General features: G+C 44.4%; 1 protein-coding gene across 1 annotated transcript in view; it reads right to left on the bottom strand.

Annotated features, from left to right (window-relative positions):
- The window catches only part of LOC121538106 (acid-sensing ion channel 1), a 70,341-nt gene that overhangs the window by 43,190 nt on the left and 5,159 nt on the right, over window positions 1-21,992 (bottom strand). Inside the window, exon 2 of the mRNA XM_041845885.2 lies at window positions 19,042-19,237. Within this exon, the coding sequence (XP_041701819.1) occupies window positions 19,042-19,237 (196 nt within the window). The remainder of the gene's footprint in view (window positions 1-19,041; window positions 19,238-21,992) is intronic.

The raw sequence follows: 21,992 nt of genomic DNA, 5'->3' as shown, positions 1-21,992 counted from the left end.
ACAGCTATACGCTACTACAAGCACAAGCACCACATCATCTGATAGCCTATCGGTAGGAAGCTACGTAGACGTCGCAATTTCAGAACCATGGACAACGATCAGTATTCTATACTTTGTGAGTGGCTGACGCATTAAATATTTTTTTTTAGGGAGGGGAGGCAAACACCGACTTTGCGGGGGTCCAGAGAAACTGCGCTAAGCCATGCAGTGACTGTGGATCTGTGGGTCTGTTTACTGTGTAATGTGTGTATTGACAAATAGTGAGTATCAAGTGGAAATGAATGCTCACAAATGAAAATATATTAATTTGTAATACTACTACAATATACACTAGAAAATACGCATTGTCCTGCAGCCTTTGGTCAGCGTGAATACAGCTTACTTCAGCTATTTCTCAAGTCATAAATGGCATTGATGCGACAGCCTAAAGTGTTTTAAGATGAAGAATAAACGTGGTCAACCTTTAAATCATCTAAGAGATGCTATTTCAATTAATGAGTAATTAAACTATTACTCTCAGCTCATCTACTGTACTGCAATCCTCTAGTCTACATCCCTCTGTTCCTCTAGTCTACATCCCTCTGTTCCTCTAGTCTACATCCCTCTGTTCCTCTAGTCTACATCCCTCTGTTCCTCTAGTCTACATCCCTCTGTTCCTCTAGTCTACATCCCTCTGTTCCTCTAGTCTACATCCCTCTGTTCCTCTAGTCTACATCCCTCTGTTCCTCTAGTCTACATGCCTCTGTTCCTCTAGTCTACATCCCTCTGTTCCTCTAGTCTACATCCCTCTGTTCCTCTAGTCTACATCCCTCTGTTCCTCTAGTCTACATCCCTCTGTTCCTCTAGTCTACATCCCTCCGTTCCTCTAGTCTACATCCCTCTGTTCCTCTAGTCTACATCCCTCTGTTCCTCTAGTCTACATCCCTCTGTTCCTCTAGTCTACATCCCTCTGTTCCTCTAGTCTACATCCCTCTGTTCCTCTAGTCTACATCCCTCTGTTCCTCTAGTCTACATCCCTCTGTTCCTCTAGTCTACATCCCTCTGTTCCTCTAGTCTACATCCCTCTGTTCCTCTAGTCTACATCCCTCTGTTCCTCTAGTCTACATCCCTCTGTTCCTCTAGTCTACATCCCTCTGTTCCTCTAGTCTACATCCCTCTGTTCCTCTAGTCTACATCCCTCCGTTCCTCTAGTCTACATCCCTCTGTTCCTCTAGTCTACATCCCTCTGTTCCTCTAGTCTACATCCCTCCGTTCCTCTAGTCTACATCCCTCTGTTCCTCTAGTCTACATCCCTCCGTTCCTCTAGTCTACATCCCTCTGTTCCTCTAGTCTACATCCCTCTGTTCCTCTAGTCTACATCCCTCTGTTCCTCTAGTCTACATCCCTCTGTTCCTCTAGTCTACATCCCTCTGTTCCTCTAGTCTACATCCCTCTGTTCCTCTAGTCTACATCCCTCTGTTCCTCTACTCTACATCCCTCTGTTCCTCTAGTCTACATCCCTCTGTTCCTCTAGTCTACATGCCTCTGTTCCTCTAGTCTACATCCCTCTGTTCCTCTAGTCTACATCCCTCTGTTCCTCTAGTCTACATCCCTCTGTTCCTCTAGTCTACATCCTCTGTTCCTCTAGTCTACATCCCTCTGTTCCTCTAGTCTACATCCCTCTGTTCCTCTAGTCTACATCCCTCTGTTCCTCTAGTCTACATCCCTATGTTCCTCTAGTCTACATCCCTCTGTTCCTCTACTCTACATGCCTCTGTTCCTCTAGTCTACATCACTCTGTTCCTCTAGTCTACATCCCTCTGTTCCTTTAGTCTACATCCCTCTGTTCCTCTAGTCTACATCCCTCTGTTCCTCTAGTCTACATCCCTCTGTTCCTCTAGTCTACATGCCTCTGTTCCTCTAGTCTACATCCCTCTGTTCCTCTAGTCTACATCCCTCTGTTCCTCTAGTCTACATCCCTCTGTTCCTCTAGTCTACATCCCTCTGTTCCTCTAGTCTACATCCCTCTGTTCCTCTAGTCTACATCCCTCTGTTCCTCTAGTCTACATCCCTCTGAGCCTCTAGTCTACATCCCTCTGTTCCTCTAGTCTACATCCCTCTGTTCCTCTAGTCTACATCCCTCTGTCCCTCTAGTCTACATCCCTCTGTTCCTCTAGTCTACATCCCTCTGTTCCTCTAGTCTACATCCCTCTGTTCCTCTAGTCTACATCCCTCTGTTTCTCTAGTCTACATCCCTCCGTTCCTCTAGTCTACATGCCTCTGTTCCTCTAGTCTACATGCCTCTGTTCCTCTAGTCTACATGCCTCCGTTCCTCTAGTCTACATCCCTCCGTTCCTCTAGTCTACATCCCTCTGTTCCTCTAGTCTACATCCCTCTGTACCTCTAGTCTACATCCCTCTGTTCCTCTAGTCTACATCCCTCTGTCCCTCTAGTCTACATCCCTCTGTTCCTCTAGTCTACATCCCTATGTTCCTCTAGTCTACATGCCTCTGTTCCTCTAGTCTACATCCCTCTGTTCCTCTAGTCTACATCCCTCCGTTCCTCTAGTCTACATCCCTCTGTTCCTCTAGTCTACATCCCTCTGTTTCTCTAGTCTACATCCCTCTGTTCCTCTAGTCTACATCCCTCTGTTCCTCTAGTCTACATCCCTATGTTCCTCTAGTCTACATGCCTCTGTTCCTCTAGTCTATATGCCTCCGTTCCTCTAGTCTACATGCCTCCGTTTCTCTAGTCTACATCCCTCCGTCCTCTAGTCTACATCCCTCTGTTCCTCTAGTCTACATCCCTCTGTTCCTCTAGTCTACATGCCTCCGTTCCTCTAGTCTACATGCCTCCGTTCCTCTAGTCTACATACCTCCGTTCCTCTAGTCTACATGCCTCTGTTCCTCTAGTCTACATCCCTCTGTTCCTCTAGTCTACATCCCTCCGTTCCTCTAGTCTACATCCCTCTGTGCCTCTACTCTACATCCCACTGTTCCTCTAGTCTACATCCCACTGTTCCTCTAGTCTACATCCCTCTGTTCCTCTAGTCTACATCCCTCTGTTCCTCTAGTCTACATCCCTCTGTTCCTCTAGTCTACATCCCTCTGTTTCTCTAGTCTACATCCCTCCGTTCCTCTAGTCTACATGCCTCTGTTCCTCTAGTCTACATGCCTCTGTTCCTCTAGTCTACATGCCTCCGTTCCTCTAGTCTACATGCCTCCGTTCCTCTAGTCTACATCCCTCCATTCCTCTAGTCTACATCCCTCTGTTCCTCTAGTCTACATCCCTCTGTTCCTCTAGTCTACATCCCTCTGTTCCTCTAGTCTACATCCCTCTGTTCCTCTAGTCTACATCCCTCTGTTCCTCTAGTCTACATGCCTCTGTTCCTCTAGTCTACATGCCTCTGTTCCTCTAGTCTACATGCCTCTGTTCCTCTAGTCTACATGCCTCCGTTTCTCTAGTCTACATCCCTCCGTTTCTCTAGTCTACATCCCTCCGTTCCTCTAGTCTACATCCCTCCATTCCTCTAGTCTACATCCCTCTGTTCCTCTAGTCTACATCCCTCTGAGCCTCTACTCTACATCCCTCTGTTCCTCTACTCTACATCCCTCTGTTCCTCTACTCTACATCCCTCTGTTCCTCTAGTCTACATCCCTCTGTTCCTCTAGTCTACATCCCTCTGTTCCTCTACTCTACATCCCTCTGTTCCTCTAGTCTACATCCCTCTGTTCCTCTACTCTACATCCCTCTGTTCCTCTAGTCTACATCCCTATTTTCCTCTAGTCTACATGCCTATGTTCCTCTAGTCTACATGCCTCCGTTTCTCTAGTCTACATCCCTCCGTTTCTCTAGTCTACATCCCTCTGTTCCTCTAGTCTACAACCCTCTGTTCCTCTAGTCTACATCCCTCTGTTCCTCTAGTCTACATCCCTCTGTGCCTCTACTCTACATCCCACTGTTCCTCTACTCTACATCCCTCTGTTCCTCTAGTCTACATCCCTCTGTGCCTCTACTCTACATCCCACTGTTCCTCTAGTCTACATCCCTCTGTTCCTCTAGAACTACATCCCTCTGTTCCTCTAGTCTACATCCCTCTGTTCCTCTAGTCTACATCCCTCTGTTCCTCTAGTCTACATCCCTCTGTTCCTCTAGTCTACATCCCTCTGTTCCTCTAGTCTACATCCCTCTGTTCCTCTACTCTACATCCCTCTGTTCCTCTAGTCTACATCCCTCTGTTCCTCTAGTCTACATGCCTCTGTTCCTCTAGTCTACATCCCTCTGTTCCTCTAGTCTACATCCCTCTGTTCCTCTAGTCTACATCCCTCTGTTCCTCTAGTCTACATCCCTCTGTTCCTCTAGTCTACATCCCTCTGTTCCTCTAGTCTACATCCCTCTGTTCCTCTAGTCTACATCCCTCTGTTCCTCTAGTCTACATCCCTATGTTCCTCTAGTCTACATCCCTCTGTTCCTCTACTCTACATGCCTCTGTTCCTCTAGTCTACATCCCTCTGTTCCTCTAGTCTACATCCCTCTGTTCCTTTAGTCTACATCCCTCTGTTCCTCTAGTCTACATCCCTCTGTTCCTCTAGTCTACATCCCTCTGTTCCTCTAGTCTACATGCCTCTGTTCCTCTAGTCTACATCCCTCTGTTCCTCTAGTCTACATCCCTCTGTTCCTCTAGTCTACATCCCTCTGTTCCTCTAGTCTACATCCCTCTGTTCCTCTAGTCTACATCCCTCTGTTCCTCTAGTCTACATCCCTCTGTTCCTCTAGTCTACATCCCTCTGAGCCTCTAGTCTACATCCCTCTGTTCCTCTAGTCTACATCCCTCTGTTCCTCTAGTCTACATCCCTCTGTTCCTCTAGTCTACATCCCTCTGTTCCTCTAGTCTACATCCCTATGTTCCTCTAGTCTACATCCCTCTGTTCCTCTAGTCTACATCCTTCTGTTATCTAGTCTACATCCCTCTGTTCCTCTAGTCTACATCCCTCTGTTCCTCTAGTCTACATCCCTCTGTTCCTCTAGTCTACATCCCTCTGTTCCTCTAGTCTACATCCCTCTGTTCCTCTAGTCTACATCCCTCTGTTCCTCTAGTCTACATCCCTCTGTTCCTCTAGTCTACATCCCTCTGTTCCTCTAGTCTACATCCCTCTGTTCCTCTAGTCTACATCCCTCTGTTCCTCTAGTCTACATCCCTCTGTTCCTCTAGTCTACATCCCTCTGTACCTCTAGTCTACATCCCTCTGCTCTTTCCCTGCATGTACCCTCTGCCTCTATCTATCCTAGCCTCCACCTACGCTCTCTCAACAATTACTGTGTATGACATCTTTCTTTCTGTTTCTTTTCACTCTGTCCTATCTCACCCCTCCTTTATGCCGCTATCTAACCTCCTTCCCCTAGGCTATTATATCTTTATTTTCATTTAACTCTGCCCCTCCTTTCCCCTTGTCCCTGTGTGCTTGTGTAGTTTAGATCGGCTTCCTGCCCATACTGGGATGTCCATGGGTGTCTGTGTCTGACACCTCCACTCCTACAGCCTCTCTCTCCCCTCACTTTGCCCATCTGTTCTGTTTCGCGTCTCCCCTTCCCTTGTCCCCTACCCTCCCCCTCCACCCTCCCCCTCCACCCACCGTCCTTCCCTCCACCCAGAGGCCTTGCAGACTTCGGAGTTTATGTTTAGATATTAGGCCTCTGCCAAACATTTAAATACACAGTTTAAGCAGTCTGTGACAATGGCAAATGCTACAGACACACTTTGTGCTATGGACAAATTGATTAGAGAATGATGTACCTGCCCATCCAAACACACATACACACACATAACAGTCAATGGGGTTAATATTGAGTTGTCCGTATGTCCGACCTTGCCAAAAGATGTGCTGTAGATGTAGTGAATACTTATTAGGACTTCAAAGCGTCCTGCTGTGGTTACAGTACATTACTTCTACAATCCCCCTGCATTCATATGCATAGGAGCGAGGCTGTCGCTTTGTAATGGTTCACATGAAAGACACACAAGACACAAAGACACACTGAATCCCATCTATATGAAATCAACCAGAACCTACAGCACCTGCCTCATTATCCTTCCTCTCCCCACTGCTCTGCCTCCTCTGTCCCTCTCTCCCTCTCTCTCTCTCCCTCTCTCATTCCCTTGCTTTTGTGCCTGGATTCTTTTTCATCACAATTGCTGTTTTACAGGTTCTGTCCCTTGTCTGACATTATTTAGCCCTGTTTTCTGTGCATTTTACCTAACAAGGGATTGTGTGTGTGCGTGTGCGTCCATGTTTGTGTGTCTGTTTATGCCTGTGTTTTTCATGTTGCATTTTCCCTGGGGAGGCTTTAAAGGGGTGACACTGGACGAAACAAAACAAAGACAGCATCAACAACAACATAATATAAAAACACACACCCACTTAGAGACATATTACCATCCTAAACCCCTGAGACACACATTTGGGGTCAGGACAGTACAGTCCAAATTCCACCACCACAGCTCCCCACTAAGGTTGAATGGCAGGTTTAGAGGGATTTACCGGTAAAAAAACATTCCCTTTTCATGGGATAATTAACTGCGGGAAACCGGTAAATTCTAATAAATTATTTATATGAACAGCATGGCGTGAAATGGAACTGTTAAATTATATGTAATGTCTAAATCAGGCTTCTCCACAGCCTCTGCATGATGAATCATCAACGCTCAGGGTGGGGACAGACCATCTCAGTATGGAGCGCAGTTCACAATGCATGTAGACCTATCATCTCATCATGGTAACCTTTTTTCTTGTGACAGGTAGGCCTACATTTGCTGAAGTGTAGTCTATAATATAAAGACCGAATGCGCATCTTATTTACCCATCTGGCTTTCGGGGGTCACCTCATTTTTTTATTGTAAAGATTATTTTATTTTTTATTGCAGCTGCAGAGTTTTAAAACAGCCTATCACTCGAATATTATTGCTTTAAATCAGTGCACACACGAGCACTCTCTCACAGTCTTTCTCTCTCTCCGTCAATTCCATTCAAATTGTATCGAAAATAGATAATCCTGTTCTAGATTGATATATAACCCTATATATAGCTGTCCTAGCCTACCTCTTTCAGGTAAAACATTAAATGCATTATTAGCCTTGTATTTAGCTAATTAATGATGGGTTATGCATAATAACCTTCTAACTTATAGCCTCTGTCTCTTGCGCAATACGCACACACCTGGGCTCCGCTGGCCTCTTCTCCTTAAAATAAATGCTCCTTAGCTCTTGGAGTCCCATGCAGGAAAAGCTAGACTAGAATAGCTTGCTGGACATAATTTTTTTAGCATGTCTTATACCAATAGACTATTCGAAGAGGTGCGCAAGCTCTTGTTTGCTGAATGTTAAATACAGCAGCCAATAGAAATCACGGGTAGTTTGAAAGAAGAGCCAACGTGCGATGGCGATAGGCTAGAGCAGTTATTTATTCAGACCCATAACCATTCAATCTTCGTCACTGATCTTCATGAATAGAAGTGAAAGCCTTCTGCATCTAATTCTAGTCCTATTATATTCAAGGATGTCATTAGAATGATGAAGATAAGGACAACTAAACATATTTCATTTAACTGTTGAAAGCGATGAAGAAATGAAGCAACAATAGAGAGAGAAAGAGGTGGTAGGCTAATAACATTAGGGGAAATATTATGAAAGGTATATACATTATGTGTCAAATAGGCCTTTTTATATTTCAAAATTAACATCAAATTCGCTAGCCTATACTTGTAACTTTGTAGGCCGCATGTGCTGCACCAGAATCCCATGTTATCTCCCTGCTTTATCATGGTTTGAACAAAGTTCATAATTCCAGTCATATAATACAGTATAACACAATACAGTACAGTAATACAGTTCATACTAAAAAAGATTAGCCTACTGGAGCTAGTTTCATTTACAGTATTTACCCAAGAGAGCATATAGCTAGCTACATCTATGGGCTTTTATGTTTTTCTGTCGTTTGTAATGTGTAGTAGTCTATATCATATATGTATTGGATAACGGCACAATCATTTGGGCTTTTTTGGGCTTGGGCTCATTAAATGTCTTTACTGTAGGGCTCATAACATGTATTTAATGTATGGCTCATCAGGCTCAGGTAGCATCAGACTTGAATTTTCGATCAAAGCTCTAATCAAATCCAGCCATAGGCCTATTTATATGCTTTATAATGCTTTTGAATGACACTTCCGGTTTTGGCGGGAAATACCAGGTTACCTGGGAGAAAAGTGTTTTATTCTCGGATGGAACATCTGTAAAATACAGGGAAAATATTCAACCCTACTCCCCAATCCTGTCTCTGCCATTCCCTCCGAGCGGCATTAAATGGGTCTGAGTCAGAGGCGGTCCATGCCCATGGCAGCCTACATCAAACCGCCACAGCACAGAAAGCCAGCCCTCCATTCACCTGCACTACTTCTCATGATAAATAAACCATGCGCAGAGCAAAGCTGTGCAGCCAGCATAGAGCTATTATCAGACACACTGTTTTTCTACCCCGTCTGAAATGTATTCTTAAAGAGCATATCTCTCTCTCTCTCTCTCTCTCTCTCTCTCTCTCTCTCTCTCTCTCTCTCTCTCTCTCTCTCTCTCTCTCTCTCTCTCTCTCTCTCTCTCTCTCTCTCTCTCTCTCTCTCTCTCTCTCTCTCTCTCTCTCTCTCTCTCTCTCTCTCTCTCTCTCTCTCTCTCCCCCTCTCTCTCTCTCTCCCCCTCTCTCTCTCTCTCAGGTCTGGGCAAATAGGGTACGTTTGAGCAACGCCACTGATCCGTCTAGGAGCCAACTGGAGTCACAGCGATGCACGGTGACGCTCCGCTCCCAGAACAATAGGAGATGCAGCATCTCTCATCTGGAGGCCGGTTTCAATGAGGGGTTTGGATAGGGTTATCAGACTGGGCTAAGACATGGGGAAACGTATAATCGATGGTAGAGAAATGCATTCATCCACTTTAAACTTTTGTATCTCATCGAATTTATTTTTTATGCCACCTGTAATCTATCTTGCTGTATTTTGTAAAGAAATTGAAAAAATTATAAAATATTTCTTTAGGGTAAGTTCCTCTTGTCCCTCTGGGTTGGTTTCTCGGACAAGATAATGTGCTTTGTGTGGAGAGTGAGCCATGAAGGTGTGAGTGTGTGTGCATATGCCTCTGTGTGCATCACAAGAGATTGGTGGCACCTTAATTGGGGAGGACGGGCTCATAGTAATGGCTGAAATGGAATAAATGGAATGCTATCGAACTCATCAAACACATGGTTTCCATGTGTTTGATACCATTCCATTCACTCCATTCCAGCCATTATTATGAGCCATCCTCCCCTCAGCAGCCTCCTGTGGTATGCATGTGCATATGCCTGTGTATGTGTGTGTGTGTGTTATGTCAGCATAATTGTATGTGAACATGTATACACATACATGTACTCTCCCATCTCCTCCAGTCTCCTGCTCTATTTGGCTGGTCCAGTGCTGACAGCTGGGCTTTGGCTAGCCTATAACATTACTGCATCACTTTTCTTCATAAGCTTTACGAGTATTCACCCACTGCTTTAGGTAAAGTGGTTATCTTTACGATCGATCAAACTTCTGAGATGGTCAGCACTAAATACACTGTATTCAGTAGAGTGAATGAAACTAATTTGGTACAGCATGCATGCCTCATCACAACGGAATGAGGGATCAACTTCAACGCTGAACCTTAAGTGATTTCACATGCTCCTTAAATTTCCACCTCACTTCTCTTGTCTTTTTTTAGAAAACCTGACACTCACAAAAAAAGGGATGAATAGGGATTCCAGGGGAACGGGAGAAAGAGGGAAAGGGCAGAGGAGTGGAGGATAGAGAGAGTGCAGTATGAAAAGATAATGAGAATTGTCATGCCCATGGGGGTGGTGCGAAAGAGACGAACAGTGCAGTGGTCAAAATGAAGGAGAGATGAGGGAAATTGTTGAAAGGAGAAGAAAAGAGAGAAAAAGAAAGAGGGGGAATGGTTGGATAAACACCACTCAAGGGCCTGAGGGTATTTGTATTTGCATTTATTAGTGATCCCCATTAGGTAATGCCAAGGCAGCAGCTACTCTTCCTGGGGTCCAAACACATTAAGGCTCTTACATCACACATAAAACAAAAGATAAAACAGTACATCAAATAACATTATTACACCACTACATATCCACAATACAAAATGTATGATACCACCATACAACAATAATTTACAATGTAGTTGTGCGTGTGGTAGCGTGTGTGTGCGTTAGCATGTCTGTACCTGTGTGTGTCTCTTCACAGTCCCCGCTGTTCCATAAAGTGTATTTTTATCTGTCTTTTTTTTATCTGATTCTACTGCTTGCATCAGTTACCTGATGTGGAATAGAGTTCCATGTAGACATGGCTCTATGTAGTACAGTGCGCCTCCCATAGTCTGTTCTGGATTGTGAAGAGACCTCTGGTGGTATGTCTTGTGGTGTATGCATGGGTGACCGAGTCAATCTCTCCTCCACTTTGAGCCATGAGAGATTGACATGCATATTATTAATGTTAGCTCTCTGTGTGCATTTAAGGGCCAGCCGTGCTGCCCTGTTCTGAGCCAAGTCCCTCTTTGTGGCACCTGACCACACGACTGAACAATAGTCCAGCTGCGACAAAACTAGGGCCTGAAGGGCCTGCCTTGTTGATAGTGTTGTTAAGAAGGCTTTATTAAGGACAGACTTCTCCCCATCTTAGCTACTGTTGTATCAATATGCTTTGACCATGACAGTTTACAACCCAGGGTTACTCTAAGCAGTTTAGTCCCCCCAACTTGCTCAATTTCCACATTATTCATTATAAGATTTAGTTGAGGTTATGGTTTAGTGAATGATTTTTCCCAAATACAATGCTATTTGTTTTGAAATATTTAGGACTAACACCCATTCTGAAACTAACTGCAGCTCTTTGCTAAGTGTTGCAGTCATTTCAGTCGCTGTAGTAGCTGACGTGTATAGTGTTGAGTCATCCGCATACATAGACAGTGGCATGTCATTAGTAAAGAATGAAAAAAGTAAGGGAACTAGACAGCTGCCTTGGGGAATTCCTGATTCTACCTGGATTATGTTGGAGAGGCTTCCATTAAAGAACACCCACACCACAAAGCTAAAGTTAAGTCTGACTTCGTTTTGTTAATCATTAACTGTCTTTACACAGATTGCTTTTGTTTCAGCCCAATTTAGATGCAATTTGATGCTTTCTATCTTCCATTGCCTTCACAGCAAAATTGAGGTAGCGACATGCAAAGATCAAAAGTTATTTTTGTGAGGAAGCCGGGGATTTGTTGCTTTGCATTTGTCTATCACCAAACCCCGCAAGGAAAAGGAAGTTGCCAGAGTCGACATGACAGACAGACAGTGATCAGAGGAAGGAAGTAATAGCACAGCTGTCATGGCACAGTGTACAGCAGGGAACAATTACATTTAAGAACATAGAAGAAGCCCACAGTAACCTAACAGCTGCCGTGCCTGTTTCCCTGGGTAGACTTGTCAAAGCCTGCATTTGACAAACAAAAGAGAGGGACCGACCATCAGTGCAGGCTGCAGAGGTCCCTAGAGGTGCTTTCTCACCCTTTCTATTCCTCTCTGTCTCTGTCTCTCACATTTTCTCACTTTTCAGCAGCTCTCTCCCTCAGTTCATTTGAGAGGCTTTTTGAACCAGCTCCATCTCTTTGTCCCACAGCCATATTTAAAGAGGCCAATTATCCCTGATCATTCCCTCCATCGTTGAAAGGCAGCAAGGGGGTGGAGGATTCACTCAATGACTCTGTAATTGCTGCCTCTTTATCATTTATGCTTATTCACTTTATCATTTTCCCTCTTTCTCAAAACATTTGATTTGATTGTTGATGCGAATATCTCAGACAAATATGTTTCCTAGTTGCTTCTTGCACTAGCTCACTGTCATTATGTCATAACCGAGCGGTTCCCAAACTAAGGTATTTCAAAAGAAACACACAATTAAATAAAAAACGATATATTATAATATCGTCTTTGTATCTCAAAATCATTGTAATGTAGTTCACGTTAGAAATCTAAATGAAAGTTATTCAAATCTGAAAGATAAAATTCAACCAGGGAGCGCCCTTACATCATGGGAAAAGGCCGCACTTGACCATTGCACTTGAATCATTCCCAGGGTGAATGGCTAGGCCCGCTACGCTATGAAACCACACACTATTGCAGAGACTTTGATATTACTGGCCGCAATTGATATGGTGAAAACAATGTGTGGGGAGGCAGAGGCACAGAAACTCACATCAATACCTTTGTCAGATAACACTGTTAAATTAAGAATGTATGTTATTGCTAGCAATCAAGAGGAACTCTGACTGAACGACTCAAAAACTCTGCAGCTTATGCTCTCCAAATGGACGTTAGCTGTGAAGGCTGAGATGCCCATGCATTGACTTTTGTTCGCTATACATGTCGGGGGATGCTATTCACAAGAACATATTGTTCTTTCTCACGATTCCTGAGCATGAAACGGCACATGGGGATGTACAGTGTGCTGCGTGGCTACATTGAGGAAAACAGATTCCATGGGATCGAATGGTGGGCTTTTGCACAGATGGGGCTCCATCTATGGCGGGACGGCGGTCAGGCCTCTGCACTCTAGTTATGAATGTGTCCCCCTCTGCTATATGGACGCATTGTATGATACACCGAGAGCAACTAGCGGCCAAAGAGCTGAGCACAGAACTTTGAGATATACTGCAGCAGGTAACTTCGATTGTAAACTACATCAAACCACATCCACATCCTGTTCACAAAACTATGTGGAGTATAGGATCAGAGCATGACAATATTCTATTTCACACCGAGGCTTGGTGTTTATCGAGGGGCAGTGTTGGAAAGATTTTTCGCATTGAGAGAGGAACTGTTGTCATTCACAATGGATGTAAAAAAAAATAAGACTTGGTTGACTTTCTAGGTAATGAAAAGAAAATGTGTCTCCTTGCCTATGTAACAGACATATTTGGAAAACTGAACGAACTGAACAAAAACAGATGAGTGACCGAATCAGTGGATTCAGAGGAAATTATTATTATTGGAGACAGAGTCTTTCACAAAAGCCAACCATGCCCCCTTCCCTCAGCTGTGCATGTTTCTAACAGAAAACAGCATCAGTAAGTGTCCCACACGAGTGATGACTGCTCACCTCCAACGCTTGGAAGAGCACTTTGGGACCTACTTCCCAATCCATTTGACTGTGATCCTGGCTCAGTTGACATGCTGGTAAGTGAAATCTCTGACTTCCGACTTCAGTGCGTTCAAGATGCCTGGGAACTCAGAAAAATCTAGCTCTGTCTGGAAAAAATAGTTTTGAACGGTCATCCAACTAGGAAATCAAACTCGGGAACTCTGGCCTCTTTCTAGAGCTCCGACTTTCCGACCTGAAGATCACTGACGTCATGATTTGACCACGTATTTTTCCGAGTTCCCAGTTATCTTGAAAGCACCATCAGTGGTCTCGTCTGCATTAAAACCAAATATTGATGCAGGTTTGATGTGAGAGCAGAGATGAGGTCCGCACTGTCGACCACGCCCCCTGACTTTGAGAAGCTCTGATGCAACATGCATCAAGCACACCCATCTCATTAGTGGTGGTGAGATAAGATACATTATGTCAGACTAATTTGCAATTGACTGTCATAGCCCCACATACATATTATGTGATAGTGAGTTGAGTAGACAATCAGAAATACTGTTAGAATGTTTTTCAATTAACTGCCATAGCCCCAAATAAAAAAGCAAACATTAGCTGTTAATTACATAATTTCCAGATGTTGCACACCTCGTGAGTCTGTAGTTTACCCCTGGCTGAAAGCGCACCACAAAACCAGGAAGTAGCATTAGCCACACTAGCATTGGTGGTGGAAAATTGTGTATAATTAAGAGAGTATGCATATTTTCCCCGTTTCTTTCCCACCGATGAGCCCTTAAATCGAGTTATGGAGGAACCCGACTCCTTTGCAGACTGAATGGAGGTTGTTTTATGTATGAGCCGGTCCATGGGAGACACGGGTGTTTTACCGGCTGGGCTGACTGGATCGACACCTAGAGGTAATACGACATCAGGAAGAGCTACGCCCTCTAGGGGTCTCTGCGCTATGGGTATGGGTACCTACCTGAATAACGCTAATCAGCCGAAAGTGGATGATTCAAAAAGTACTCAGTGCAGCTCAAGAGGACAATCATTTCTCTCCCTACATTTATATGCACATCAGGCTATTGTTTTAAAGATAACCCTTTAAAACAAGCAATGGTCTAAGAAGGATGTTTTTCTAATCTTTTTTTATTTTTATTTTTTTTTATGGTCAACACCAATCAGTTTTTAATCAGATGCAATTGGGCCTTCCACTATTCCACGTCATTGGATTGGTTGTTACATTTTACAAGCACCCATCACCCCAGGCACTTTCTGCAATATATCATCTCCATCCCAGTGATTGGCATATCATAATGGAATATATAATTAATAATTAATGGCTGAGGCTTATTACATCAAAATCTCATCAAACTCATCCTCGACATCATCTTACTCATCGTGCATAATAATTGGATAATGCGATCAGAAAATCTTACTTGATCTCAAGGGACGTTGTTGCGACCAATATGTGACCAATATGAAAACACAATCTTACTCCACACATGCTGACCTGATCTAAGTCCAACTGATCCGAAATATAATCAACAACTCATGATGAAAAATATGAATATGGTAGCTAGCGTTCACAGTGCATTGCAAAAAATCAAAGACCAGAAGATCTTCAAAGTAAACACATTTTCCACTGATCTAGAGCATGTAGATCCTGCAGTGTGTGTTTGTGTGTGAACGACCAGTATATTTGATGAGGTGCCAGGAACTGATCAACGCTGCTATGCCCATCAATGGGGCACTGGCAAAGACCTCACCTCCAGCCTTACCTCATGCCACCTCATGCCATGCCTGCTCAATATGAGGAGGGAGAAACCCTGTGTATTCTGCACCAGGATCAGGAAACTCCTGTTGTATGCGGGACACCACACAGGAAGGTATAACCACTCTGACATGTTCGCCATGGTAACCCCATTACAACTACACAAAATGTCGCTAGGCACAGTATCTGTATCGGATGAGAATGACAATGAAAGGTGAAAGGTACACATTGGTATATTAGCAAAACACTGCTTCTATGGTATTATGTAAATTGTTTGTTTATTCTACATGGACCTGTTACTACATTTGAAAGTTATTAAAACACTTAGTTTAGAAAATCTACATAAATTCAGCAATTGCATTCTTCTCATATTACTCTGTAGATTGCTGACCTATTCAAAGCTTCCTCTGGCATCTCACCATACATCTGCCTGTAGTTATTGAACTCAATCTGCAGGAGGTTTGTTTGTTGTGATTGAGTAGGGGGAAACAGCTGCGGGCAAGATTCTGACAGATGGGTGTGTCTTGGTGGTGAAAAGGACACACCCAAAAAACACCAACATCAAACCACACCCCCAAGCCAACTCACGTTTGGCTTCTGTTATGGTCGCCAGCATTTCTTGTCCATCCACTGTGATATAATATATAATAATATGCCATTTAGCAGACGCTTTTATCCAAAGCGACTTACAGTCATGTGTGCATACATTTTTACGTAAGAAATAAATAAAAAATCCAAAGGTTGCTTTGAGCCTTGGGTACTTATGATGCAAACGTATCTAACTTTTGAAATACATACACCCAACAAGTTGTAACACTGTACATGCCAGTGTATGACCAAATATTGTAAATAATGAAATATTCATATCTTAACACGTGTTGTATGCCTTGATTGAATTCTCTCTCGCTCGCTCCCTCTCTGTCCTCCATAACTGTCCTCTGGTGAGATATGATAGTGTCCTGGACAATCACAATTTAATTGAAACTAAATCAATGGGGCAGTAAGCAGAGTACAAAGGCAGTGTACTCTCCAAGACAGAAAATGAATGGAAGACGGCTAAGACTATTGGCAACTGGCAGAGGATCCATCATCAGCCAACGCAGCAGATTTATGGCAAGGAGACTTTAACCCAGTGGGAGATTTTAGACTAAAACCCTATGATGAAGTAGCATCAGCTAGCTGCAGTAAATACAAAACAAACGTTTACTGTGCCACCCACATATGCTGTACATTACATACAGTATCCCACAGTCTCCCTTAAACATGAATCTTTCATCCCCTCTCTACCACATATTCCACATCTACTTCCCACATGCAGCTTTGAACACCAAGTCTCTGAGGATAGCTCCACACAGCATGCCGTGCCAGCCGCTCTCTTGTTTTGATGGGAAAAATCCCAAATAATGAAAGACTAGCTCCTAACCTGAGTTTGAGGGATTACACTACAAATAGTGTTTGAATAAATTAACAAACACATTACGAAAAGGGATTCTGTTTGTTGCCAGAGCTCTCTCTCTTTATCTCTCTCTCTCTTTCTGAGGAGTACTGCGTGGACAGGAGGGGAGTGGAACAGGAGAGGGTCGGCCGGAAAGGGCTTTCAAATATGTATTAAAGAGAAAATACTTCAAAAAACACTCAGCTCCCAAAATTGTCCATCCACTGTGATAGACTTTATCCAAAGGTTGCTTTGAGCCTTGGGTACTTATGATGCAAACGTATCTAACTTTTAAAATGCATACACCCAACAAGATTTTCAGAGACAGTTGTAATACTTTACATGTCAGTTTATGAGCAAAGATGACAAATTATGAATAATTTCACAACATTAAGACCACTTACGTGTCTTATGCTATGATTGAATTCTCTCTCTCTCTCTCTCTCTCTCTCTCTCTCTCTCTCTCTCTCTCTCTCTCTCTCTCTCTCTCTCTCTCTCTCTCTCTCTCTCTCTCTCTCTCTCTCTCTCTCTCTCTCTCTCTCTCTCTCTCTCTCTCTCTCTCTCTCTCTCTCTCTCTCTCTCTCTCTCTCTCTCTCTCTCTCTCTCTCTCTCTCTCTCTCTCTCTCTCTCTCTCTCTCTCTCTCTCTCTCTCTCTCTCTCTCTCTCTCTCTCTCTCTCTCTCTCTCTCTCTCTCTCTCTCTCTCTCTCCTCCATAACTGTCCTCTGGTGAGATACGACAGTGTCCAGGAAAATCACCATATAATCTAAACCAAATCAATGGGGCAGAGTACAAAGGCTGTGTACTCTCCAAGACTGAAAATGAATGGAACGACAACACACTCACTAATCATCACAAACTGTAAGCAAGCTAGTCACAGTGCCTCCATCCAGCCCCATGTTCTAGCCTGCCAACTCCAGGTTATGCAGTTACATCCTTCCACCATCACCTGGGTCATGGACTACCTCACTGACAGGCTGCAGCGTGTCAGACTACAGAACCACTCGGTCTCAGACACCATCATCACTAACACAGGTGCCCCACAAGGGACGGTTTTGTCACCAATCCTCTTCACCCTCTACACAGCAGACTGCTGGCACGCCCAAGCCTCCTGTCACCTACAAACGTTTTCAGACGATTCAGCCATTGTAGGCTGCATCAAATAGGATGCTGATTCCCTAAACAGGGAGGAAATAACCTAAATTGTGGCATGATGCAGCCAAAACCATCTGGAGCTGAATGGCTCTAAAACCAAAGAGCTGGTGATAGACTTCAGGAGGAAGGAGAGTGCATCTCCTGTGGTCATCAATGAGGACACTGTGGAAAGGGTGGACTCGTACACATTTCTGGGGGTGATGATTGACGATAAGCTGCAGTGGAAAGAGAACACCTACATGGTTTTTAAAAAGGCTCAGCAAAGGCTATTATTTTTAAGGAAGCTCAGATCCTTCGATGTTTGCTCAAAAATGCTAACATTTTGTTTTCATAGTGTTGTGGCTAGTGTCCTGTTTTACAGTGCAATCTGCTGGGGGGGGGTAACATCACTAGGGAGGATGCAAACAGGCTAAACCAAATCATCAAGAAGGCTGGTTCTACCATCGGCACCAACCAGGACAAACTAGAGCCCATGCTGGTTAAGCGGATCCTCAAAAAGCTTAGAGTATAGAAGCCAACACTAGCCACCCACTCCACAGTACCTGCCTGGAGCATTGCAGTGTGATGGCAGACAGATTTATTTTACCTAGGGCCAAAACAGAACGTTTCCGCAGATCCTTCTTACCTTATGCTATGAGGCTTTTTAACACGAACACTTCGGGAAAAGAGGGTGGGCTATCAGCTGATTGTTGATGATTGATTTAAATCTGCTAGTTAGCTAGCTTGATTTATTTTACTGATTGTGATTTACCTCTCTTTCTTTCTGCCTCGCTGCGTTTATCAGCCAACCAGATCAAATATTGATGATGATGTAGGCTAAATCAAGTGTTATCAAGTGTTAAACAAATGATATGCTGCAGTAATTACAAAACAAACGTTTACTGTGCCACCCACATATGCTGTACATTACATACAGTATCCCACAGTCTCCCTTAAACATGAATCTTTCATCCCCTCTCTACCACATATTCCACATCTACTTCCCACATGCAGCTTTGAACACCAAGTCTCTGAGGATAGCTCCACACAGCATGCCGTGCCAGCCGCTCTCTTGTTTTGATGGGAAAAATCCCAAATAATGAAAGACTAGCTCCTAACCTGAGTTTGAGGGATTACACTACAAACGGTGTTTGAATAAATTAACAAACACATTACGAAAAGGGATGATGTTTTTTGCCAGCACTCTCAAACAGCAGCTGTGTGCATGGCGGGTGATCAAAAGAGCGCCTGGTTGAGTCCCACAGTGGGGCACAGTAGGACCACCACACTCATTACAGCCTAAAATTAAATATGGAGATAAATTCATCGTGAAATAGGTCAATTTTGACTTTGAGGTGCAGTCAGATGTATTACGAACAGACTCAGGAGGCGGAGCAGAGATGCACATACTGTATCATACCATTTTTGAGCGCAACAGCAGTAGCAGCTGTTGTTTTATTTCTCTTTGGTACATAAATACAACTATTGTCTTGAAAGTTGATTCAAGGCCCTCAGGTAACTTACCACTTGGAAGTCCTCGGCTCTGCACTCGGCCCCCCGGAAGTGACATGCCAGCAACATGTCCTTGATATCATGTCCCGTGCGGTCATAGAATTCGCGCATGTTGAATGGGCGAGGCTTGAAATTTTGGAAGTCAGCTTTGACCTTCAGGGCCTCCAGAACACTGTCCTCCACCAGGTGGGTGTCCCTAATCTCATACCTAGAGAGAGAGAGAGCAGGAGAGAGAGAGAGAGAGAGAGAGAGAGAGAGAGAGAGAGAGAGAGAGAGAGAGAGAGAGAGAGAGAGAGAGAGAGAGAGAGAGAGAGAGAGAGAGAGAGAGAGAGAGTCCAAAATAGTTGTTTTTATTAGTCTAGTCACAAACTAAATTTTTCAACATACTCAAAAAGAGGTAGATTGATGCCCTTCCTCCTGCTATTCCTCTTCCCACAAAAAAAAAATACATGTTTGAAAGCATGACAATCAGGTTGGGCAGACGTGAGCTTTTAAGAATAATATTTGAAAAATGAATGGAAATGGCATAACACTAAGAAATATATTTTTTTGTGGTTTTTAGACAATGTCACATCGTGATTTACATTGAAAAATGTATTGTGAATCGCTTTAGTTTTGGTTTACTAATAAGAAGTGCATTCGGCTAATAAAACTTGAAATTTGAAACTTTCCATTCCCTTTTTCAAGGACCAAGCCCTAATAACCTTGATCTAGCTTGATTACGAGCCATACTCTACCCGAAGTGTTGCACTAGCTAACTCAGCTGCAAGTCTGGCTTGAAAGACCACCCTTGATCAAAAGCTCTCTCACACACAACTCCCACTTATAAAACGTATAAGCAACAACTCACTTTTAATACATGTCTGTGTACATGTGTGTCCACCAATCTATAAAGCATGTGTACCTAGTGCCCTCACACGTCTATTTTTTTTCATGTGTGTATGTTCTCATTCCATCTACACAATAATAATTGCGCGCGCATCACAGAGTGGGAAAGGAGAGTCAACCCACTCACTGCACACACCATAATCAGTTAGAGATCTTCTTACATTTACATTTACATTTCAGTCATTTAGCAGACGCTCTTATCCAGAGCGACTTACAGGAGCAATTAGGGTTAAGTGCCTTGCTCAAGGGCACATTTACGTCATTTAGCAGACGCTCTTATCCAGAGCGACTCACAAATTGGTACATTCACCCTATAGCCAGTGGGATAACCACTTTACAATTTTTTTTTGGGGGGGGTAGAAGGATTACTTTATCCTATCCCAGGTGTTCCTTAAAGAGGTGGGGTTTCAAATGTCTCCGGAAGGTGGTGAGTGACTCCGCTGTCCTGGCATCGTGAGGGAGCTTGTTCCACCATTGGGGTGCCAGAGCAGCGAACAGTTTTGACTGGGCTGAGCGGGAACTATGCTTCCGCAGAGGAAGGGAGCCAGCAGGCCAGAGGTGGATGAACGCAATGCCCTCGTTTGGGTGTAGGGACTGATCAGAGCCCGAAGGTACAGAGGTGCCGTTCCCCTCACTGCTCCATAGGCAAGCACCATGGTCTTGTAACGGATGCGAGCTTCAACTGGAAGCCAGTGGAGTGTGCGGAGGAGGGGGGTGACGTGAGAGAACTTGGGAAGGTTGAACACCAGACGGGCTGCGGCATTCTGGATGAGTTGTAGGGGTTTAATGGCACAGGCAGGGAGGCCAGCCAACAGCGAGTTGCAGTAATCCAGACGGGAGATGACAAGTGCCTGGATTAGGACCTGTGCCGCTTCCTGTGTAAGGCAGGGTCGTACTCTCCGAATGTTGTAGAGCATGAACCTGCAGGAGCGGGTCACCGCCTTGATGTTAGTGGAGAACGACAGGGTGTTGTCCAGGGTCACGCCAAGGCTCTTCGCACTCTGGGAGGAGGACACAACGGAGTTGTCAACCGTGATGGCGAGATCATGGAACGGGCAGTCCTTCCCGGGAGGAAGAGCAGCTCCGTCTTGCCAGGGTTCAGCTTGAGGTGGTGATCCGTCATCCATACTGATATGTCTGCCAGACATGCAGAGATGCGATTCGCCACCTGGTTATCAGAAGGGGGAAAGGAGAAGATTAGTTGTGTATCGTCAGCGTAGCAATGATAGGAGAGGCCATGTGAGGATATGACAGAGCCAAGTGACTTGGTGTATAGGGAGAAAAGGAGAGGGCCTAGAACTGAGCCCTGGGGGACACCAGTGGTGAGAGCACGTGGTGCGGAGACAGCTTCTCGCCACGCCACTTGGTAGGAGCGACCGGTCAGGTAGGACGCAATCCAGGAGTGAGCCGCGCCGGAGATGCCCAGCTCGGAGAGGGTGGAGAGGAGGATCTGATGGTTCACAGTATCAAAGGCAGCAGACAGGTCTAGAAGGACAAGAGCAGAGGAGAGAGAGTTAGCTTTAGCAGTGCGGAGAGCCTCCGTGACACAGAGAAGAGCAGTCTCAGTTGAATGACCAGTCCTGAAACCTGACTGGTTTGGATCAAGAAGGTCATTCTGAGAGAGATAGCAAGAGAGTTGGCTAAAGACGGCACGCTCAATAGTTTTGGAAAGAAAAGAAAGAAGGGATACTGGTCTGTAGTTGTTGACATCAGTGGGATCGAGTGTTGGTTTTTTGAGAAGGGGAGCAACTCTCGCTCTCTTGAAGACGGAAGGGACATGGCCAGCGGTCAAGGATGAGTTGATCAGCGAGGTGAGGTAGGGGAGAAGGTCACCGGAGATGGTCTGGAGAAGAGAGGAGGGGATGGGGTCAAGCGGGCAGGTTGTTGGGCGGCCTGCAGTCACAAGTCGCACAAGTCGCAGGATTCTTGTAATAGATGTCTGCCTGCTGCTCAGCATGAATAAATAGCAGCATAACGTCCACTGGCATGCTCCATATTGACTTGGTGATGTCATGTTGTTCTATCATTAACCAAAACTTTATAGGGCTTTAAAGGAATGAGCATGATTTCGTTTT

This window comes from Coregonus clupeaformis, chromosome 24 (assembly GCF_020615455.1).
Source record: "Coregonus clupeaformis isolate EN_2021a chromosome 24, ASM2061545v1, whole genome shotgun sequence".
Classification (NCBI taxonomy): Eukaryota; Metazoa; Chordata; class Actinopteri; order Salmoniformes; family Salmonidae; genus Coregonus; species Coregonus clupeaformis.
This window is presented reverse-complemented; position numbering and strand designations above follow the sequence as displayed.